General features: G+C 37.2%; 1 protein-coding gene across 1 annotated transcript; it reads right to left on the minus strand.

The window, feature by feature from the left end:
• Positions 1-573: 573 nt before the first annotated feature.
• LOC107578782 (protein EURL homolog) lies at positions 574-3,680 on the minus strand. The gene is made up of 4 exons (XM_016264701.1): positions 3,644-3,680; positions 3,046-3,561; positions 2,018-2,080; positions 574-1,019 (listed from the first exon to the last, which is right to left on the minus strand). The coding sequence occupies exons 1-4, from the start codon at positions 3,678-3,680 to the stop codon at positions 853-855; spliced, it is 783 nt and encodes a 260-aa protein (XP_016120187.1). The 3' UTR covers positions 574-852.
• Positions 3,681-8,033: the final 4,353 nt, after the last annotated feature.

Here is an 8,033-nt window from a genome sequence, read left to right on the forward strand (position 1 = left end):
CGGCGCCCAAATGTTCACGCAAAGAAAGAAGGCGTAACTTTTATTCTCACTGTAGTTTTGTTTTTGTTGCCGCCGCCATGTCGTGAAGGCGCTGTGTGATTCGTTGTGAAAGCGAAACTACTTTGTTTGGCCTTCCAAAAGAGGACGATATCTGCTTCGTCATGCCTGGAGCTGATCCGTGCTGGTCGCTGAGGAAATAAAAAAACTTCGTGCTGTGGATCGCCGGATCGGCTTTCACCGTGGACAAAGCGGAGTCCAGCCCAGGGTCGTCACATGTGGTTGCCGCAAGCCCGCCGTTTTAATGTTTTTGTTTCGTCGCTCCAGCCTGACAGGGCATCATCACAGTATGGTAAAGGCGTAACATTTCGGTCACACGCTTGAGGTATTCGGCCAATCATAACGCACTGGATAGCTGGCCAATCACAGCACACTTTGCTTTTCAGACCGATGAGCTTTGTAAAAATTGATGAGTTTCAGAAAGGCGGGGCATAGAGGAGAAACAATAATGTACATTATGTGGAAAATGTGTTTTTTGAACCTTAAACAGCATAAACATTTCATTACACCAAATACACAAAATAATGTTCTTTTTAGCAACATCACATGACCCCTTTAAAAACACCTCATTCTGCATAGAAACACTTTGGACAGGCCCGCAAAACACTTTTGCTCTCAAAGTGCATACTTTTGCTGAAAATTCAGATGCCACCTTATAGAGCGAGGTGACTTTAAACTCATTAGCACAGTGTTGTGCATTTCTGGTCCGTTTGAGCTTTGAGCTTCCGTGAGAGTCTGCTTGGAGCTGCGCTTTCTGTCTGGTCTTTGAGGGACTCTGTTGTCCCCAAAAAGCGCTCATTCCACTGGGTTGTTGCCAGCTTTGACCCCCGCCCGCCCGATCTGGAGGCACGGCAGCTTGGCGCAGTTTTTGAAGAGCTGCTCGATGGCTATGTGCCGTACATGAAGCTCTGATGAAAGAGAGTCCTTCTCCTGCACAGCTACAGACAGCTCCTCAAACACATCTGAGACACAAACACAAGAGTCTGTGTGTTAGTACACAAGAATAATGATAACCTACATAAGAAACGTGAGATATGCATAAGCAGAACTCAACATAAGGATGGCCAGCTGGCCAAAGCGTAGATCTGTTGCTTGCCCTATATCTTACATTTTTTGATAATGTACATGCATTTTTATACCTCACAAACTTGAAATTTGGTTGTAAAATATATTTTTAAACTTGTCAGGTAGGCAAAATATTTAAACTGGCTTTTATCAAAGTGACCAGACTTGTTGGCATCAGTAAGAATGAGAGGAGAATCACACACCAAACAGTAATGTTTTGTTTTTTCTATGTATGCCATCATTTTCCAGAATTTTTTTTAATGAATTTATGGAATATCTTGTATAATATTACTGCAAATGAGCTTTGTGAAGGAAAAAAAGACATAACATTTAATCTTTTCAATTAAATTTAAACCAAATACATAAATGATGAAAATAAAAAAAATAAGAAAATGACTAAATGAAAATGTAAACAAATAAAAATTGTAAAATATTATAATAGTATAATATAAAAACGGAAACAAATTATGAAATAAAAGTAAACAATAAAATGTATACATATACATAAATAATAATATATAAATATAAATTAATAATGAAAGGTAAATGTAAATAATTAAATGTAAAAATAAATATTAAAATGAGTTAAAAATGTATTCATTCATGTGTTGGGGCCAGATCAAATGTTGGCAGGGTAAAGTACAAGCGCCAGCAGAAAGCTATTCTGTTGCTTTAATGAGATTAATAATTTATCTACCATTTTACAATTTTTTTGTTGAAAATCCATATTTTGCAGAGGAAATATGTTATATCACAAAAAAATAATAATAGTTTATTACTAATATTAAGTCCCTTTTCCCCCCAGAATGTGTTTGGGTTCAAAGGAATTAGGAACTATCATACTTTTCTTATTTTTGGGTGAAAAATCCCTTTTAAGTTTGAAGATGAGACTCACTTTGTATCTGTAGCAGCAGCTGCTCGTTCAGCTGGTGAAGCTCCTCCACACTCATCCTCACCACTGAAAGAGAAAGGCAAACACTGTCATAAAGTGGGTATGAAAATCATTCTCTAGCTATATTTTTCAATAAAGTGAAAACTGACAAACACATCTCCTTTCACAGCTGAAAGCAAATGCCTTCATAACAGTCATTGAGTCATTCTCTTCAGACGTGTGACCCTGATGACACTTCTGTTTTTAACACAAGCCATTTCATTGGGATAAGGAGACATTGAAGAACTGCGAGAGAAATCAAAGTCTAGATTGTGACCTCAACCCTTTATTGGTGCTTTGTGGACTATATTGACGGGAAAGATGCCGAGATACAAAGCACCAGATAAAACCCTAATGGTGAGCATATCGATTTCCGTCCTTCTCTTTGTCTAAGATGTTACTGTGGGAATTACACAGAGATAATAGTAACAAAATCAAAGCAAATAACACCATTTAAAAGTTCGGGGTCAGTAAGATTAATTAAATATTTTTGAAAGATGTCTCTTATGCTCACCAAGGCTGCATTATATACAGTAGAAACAGTAATATTGTGAAATATTATTACATCTTAAAATAATGATTTTTTTATTTTAATGTATTAAATGTAATTTATTCCCGTGATGCAAAGCTGAATTTTCAGCAGCCATTACTCCAGTCATCAGTGTCACATGATCCTTCAGAATGCATTCTAATATGATGATTTAGTGCTCAATATACACTTTTTTATTATTATTAATGTTAAAAAACATTGTGCTTCTTGATATTTTTGTGGAAACTGATTTTTTTTCAAGATTCTTTGATGAATAGAAAGTTTAAAAGAATAAAATTTATTTGAAATAAAAAATCTTTCATAACATTATAGATGTCTTTACAGTCACTTTTAATCATTTTAATGCCTCCTCGCTGAACAAAAACATTAAATTCTTAAAAAAAAAAAAAAAAGATATCTGACCCCACACTTTTGAAAGCTAATGTATATTATGAATACTCACGCTCTTCTTGACTGTGTCCCGTGTGTCTCCTCTGTCTGGCTGTGTCTCTCTGCTCTCGGTTCTGCTGTTCTTGTGGGTGGTGTCTCTCTCCAGCCCACAGTCCCTGGCGTGAGCCCTGCAGCAGGCCGAGACCAAGCTCCTCTGCAGAATGGCAGTCCAGCATGGTTTTCCCATACTCTGGCTCCGCCATCGACGCCTCCTCTGCCCATCGTGGGGTGTAACGGGGAACTTGGGCATCGGACTGGGGCACGAGCTTCCTGCCGCCCTGCTGAGTGTGACACAGAATCTGTTTGGCCCCCCAGTGCCCAGGTGTCTCAGCGGTTACGGAGTCTCTGTTCTGGGCGTACTGTATAATGCGGTTGATTCGCTGACTCAGAGCCCGCTTCACGCCATCATACGCGCTGTGGGAGGCCTTGGCGCGGGAGAGCTTCTGGTTGGCAATGAGATGGTACTTTTCAAAGCAGTCTCTATGCCCACGTAGAGATTTGGAGTGCAGCAGGGTGGCACTGGATACACCTGGTATAAAACACAAAGGAGTAGACACTTTGATATTTGCAATTCACTGTTTGTTATGAGCCAAAAGTACAAAAAATGCTACCAAATGCAAGGTCAAAGGTCAAGTAGCAAATGGTCATGTTTTTATTCTTTCTGATGTGATATTGCATACAACTTTCATTAAAGGACATCTTTATGATCACGACAGAGGTGAAATGGTTTGGATTATTAAAACTGTGATTATTTATTTGTTTGCAGGCGTGTATGAGACACAAAAGACATAAATAATGGCTCAGTACAACCACAAAACTATGCAGATTTGGCTGAGTGGCCTAAATAAATATATCATCTAAAAGATTACATAAAACACACATAAAATATCCAAATCTCAAATATATTTAGGAATTTCAAGTGAAATCTCTTAACAGCTTCCAGAATATGAAAAATGAGGAAAGCTCAGACACAGCTCAAATATTTAAAGAATCTTGAGAAACAAATGAAAGCAAAGAAATAAGTGAAAGACTATTCATACTGTCGTTAGGGGAGAGTGAGTGTGCCACATTTTACTTCATCCTTTAGGCAAGGAGAAATGAGGCAGGTAAAATTAATAAACCTAAATATATTTCAGGATGTCTGCTATTAAGTAAAATTAGTAGGAGAGGAGAAAAAATCCACAGACACAGCTTATCCCTAATGTTGAAGGGTAAGGTGAATTATAGTGTAATATGTGAAAGATTTACATCTCTAATAAAAATATGAACATAAATTAGAGAAGTGACATTTAATAATGCAGATTCCCATTATTACTTTGCTGTGCATTAGTCACATTTTCATAATCTAGCCAATAAAAGGCTTAAAATTCAGAATATTTTAATATAGTGAAATAATTTAACATTTTATTCCACTGCTACAATTTTAAAAAAATGTTTTATTGCAATAATTTACATTTACATATTTTATATACTTTGTTTGAGGTCTGTAAGTTTTTTTCAATTTGATAAAAATACAGTTAGGACAGTAATATTGTGAAATATTATTACAATTTAAAACAACTGTTCTCTATTTCAATATATTTTCAAATGTCCTTTATTCTTGTGATGGCAAAGCAACATTTTCCATAACCGTTACTCCACTGTTATATGATCCTTTAGAAATCATTCTAATATGCTGATTTAGCGTTGTTTTTATTATCAATGTCACAGTTGTTCTGCTTAATATTTTTTTTCTCTCAGGATTCTTTGATGAGTAGAAACTTCAAAAGAACAGCATTTATTTGAAACAATATTCTGTAATATTATCTTACTGACCCCAAACTTCTGAATGGTAGTGTACACATTGGCACCAATATTTTTAGACTTGGATAAATTTGCTTTGACAAAACCTATTTTACCTACAATAAGTGTATAAATGCATAAAATGTACTTTTAAATGCTAAAAATGGTCAAAATCAGTGGTATATCATGGGCCTTTTCTAAATATATAGTCACATGAAAACAACTGTAGTCATTTTGCTAGATTAAACACTTGCTATATTTGCTAGAGTGACTCATTTTAACCCACTCTCCCCTACAAATTTAATCTGATCCGAGATCAGCTTTCCATCCTTAATTGGACCTTCAACCCCTAACAACAAACACTGTAAAACTGACAAGCTTTAAACAGTTGCAACAATAAATCACTCCATCTCTGAGCAAATCAGCACATTAAAACATCGCTTCCTGTCTTGGGTCCTTGTTGAGCAGAGTAAAGTCACATCTCTGCCTGTAACTCAAAGTAGGCCAAGAACAAATAAAACACAGGCACAGAACGAGTGCTGCTGGGTGTCTTTGTGTGTTGGTTTTGTGTTTGGAATGTGCCTTTTATGTCAGAGCTCAATTTTGTTCAAACACGTTTTGAGGTCTAATCATGTCACACAGCAGCAGCCAGCACTGCTGCGGGACACACACCGGGAGAGAGAGCGAGAGACACTTATTTTCTCTTAAAAAGGAAAAACTGTGAAAATTCTGGCATTATTTACTCTCTCTCATGTTGTTCCAAACTTTATAACTAACTATCTTCAGTGGGACACAAATCAGGGTTCGACATTAAGGACTGCCTTAATGGCTCAGGGTCAAAAAAAAATAAACTTACAGCCCTATTTAATTCATTAGCATCTTTTAGTATTTATTTGTGCTATTGCTTGTAATTTGTTTATTTTGTTCTAATTTTACTCCTGACTGTTTGCTTGTTTGTACATACGGTGCCATTCAAAAGTTTGGGATCAGTAGGATTTTTTAAATGTTTTTTAAAGAAGTCTCTTGATGTTCATCAAAGCTGCATTTATTTAACAGATAGCAAAATTGTGTCACATTATTCTTCAGAAACCATTCTAATATGCGGATTTATTATCAATGTTGGAAACAGTTATGCTGCATATTTTTTGGAACCTGTGATACTTTTTTCAGGATTCTTTGATGAATAAAAAGTTAAAAAGAACAGATTTATTCAAAATAGAAATCTTTTCTAACAATATAAGTCTTTATTATCACTTTTTATCTATTTAATACATCCTTGCTGAATAAACGTTAGGGATGCACCAATACCACTTTGTCCACAACGAGGCCGATACGGTTACTTTTATTTTTGGCACTTTCCGATACTGATACAGTTATCTGTATTTTCACTGCATTTGTAATTAAAAAAAAATACTAGGTACAGAAACCAAAAGAATATGAATAATGTTATTTAGGCTATATGACTATGAATAATATTAGTTATTTTCACAATTATGCCCATTAAAATGTATTGTACAAGAATTAGCTACTTCACGGTTCATTTTATTGCTCTATCTTAGGCTTGCTGTGATGGTCAGTGTTGGCGGTGTTAGCGCTGTTAAGCTGCAACACCGGTTACATCACTTGCCCATCACGGCACCACCCCCATCGACATATTGATAAAAATCATTTAGTTTAGCTAAGGCTGGAATACACTACATGACTTTCAAAATCTAACAAAAAGAGTGAGGTGAGAAAGACAAGACAATGGTGGAAGGTAGGGATGTGCAAATTAACCGTTAACCGAAAGTAAAAAAAAATGACAGATTAATACTATCAGTTTAAATGGTATAAAAGGTATTTTTTTTTAAGTAAACAAAACTCCCCCCCCCCCCCAAGTATTTCAAGTAAGTTTGCTGCATGGTGAAACAAAAGTATGCAATACATATTTGTTTACCCATGGGGAAAAAGCTTAAAAGTAGCCCAATTCCGTGGAAAAAACGCAGACTTTGCAACCCTGCATCCAACACGAGCTGACTGATCACGGGTTGAGAGTAGGATAGATGACTGACAGACCATGCAGGAGTATTTGCTGTTCAGCAGATCCTGAACTCACTGACAAATATCTGATCTTGTAAGATTAGATGTACTCCTTTACACCGAGTGTGCGTGAACGCGAAATCGAAAGTGAACAGCGAGCAGCCGAGCAAGCATTCAAAAGCGATTTCAATACCTGCATAGTGATAGCGTGAAAATTATAAACAATATAAGAATGTTTGCGGGAATGGCCACAAAAATTGTGGGAGCGGAACACACACGTTGTGGGAGTGCATGGTAATGGTCAGAATTTCAGCAGGAGTGGCATTACGAAACAGTTTCACGCAGAGCTCTACTCCAGACTATCCGGACAGCACGTCGACATTGTAGCCTACCTTTTTTTTTTTTTATATATATATATATACAAACTACACACACATTGTGCACTAAGGTAGGCCTGCTATTTATTTTTATGTCTGACGAAAAAAAGACTCTGCCAGTTCTTTAAGGTGCATGTAAGGATTCAGTGTGTTTTCGTTTTCGTTTTGTCAAGTCAAGTCAAGTCAAGTCTGCTTTACTGTCAATTCTTCCACATGTACAGCACATACACACAGATAATTGAAATTGCGTTACTCTCAGACCCTTGGTGCATACAGATAACACTAACAGTAGAACATAAATACAGATATACAGATTAAATATAAAATACAACTATACAAATAAGGTAAAATGTAAAAACAATATTTAAAAAATATATATAAAGCATCACAAGGCAGTGAAGTAGACAACAGTGCAGATATAATGATTTGTAGTGCAAAAGAGCTTATTTAGACTGATTAAAGTGACAGTGTGTGTGTGTATTAGGGAGGGGGGGAGTGGGAGAGGGTCAGAGTTCAGTGGTGCGTGGGGCAAAAGAGGGGAGGGGGGGCAAGGTCGGGAGGGAGTTCAGCTTCCTGACAGCCTGATGGATGAAGCTGTCCTTCAGTCTGCGGGTCCTGGCCTGGAGACTCCGCAGTCTCCACCCTGATAGTAGCAGACTAAAGAAGCTGTGTGTTGGGTGGCTGGGATCACCTGCAATGCAGAGGGCTTTGCGGGTGAGACGGGTGTTGTAAATGTCCTGGAGGGAGGGGAGAGAGGCACCAACGATCTTCTCAGCTGCTCTCACTATGCGTTGAAGTGTCTTGCGGCAGGATGCGTTGCAGG

Source organism: Sinocyclocheilus grahami, unplaced genomic scaffold (genome assembly GCF_001515645.1).
Source record: "Sinocyclocheilus grahami isolate Dianchi unplaced genomic scaffold, SAMN03320097.WGS_v1.1 scaffold32.1, whole genome shotgun sequence".
In the NCBI taxonomy this organism is placed as follows: domain Eukaryota; kingdom Metazoa; phylum Chordata; class Actinopteri; order Cypriniformes; family Cyprinidae; genus Sinocyclocheilus; species Sinocyclocheilus grahami.

Coding starts and splice junctions, on each gene's coding strand:
- LOC107578782 (XM_016264701.1), bottom strand. CDS start 3,680: ATGACCATTTGCTACTTGACCTTTGACCTTGCATTTG. Junction 2,081..3,045: donor GGGACACAGTCAAGAAGAGC/GTGAGTATTCAT, acceptor TTTCTCTTTCAG/TGGTGAGGATGAGTGTGGAG. Junction 1,020..2,017: donor GCTGCTGCTACAGATACAAA/GTGAGTCTCATC, acceptor TTTGTGTCTCAG/ATGTGTTTGAGGAGCTGTCT.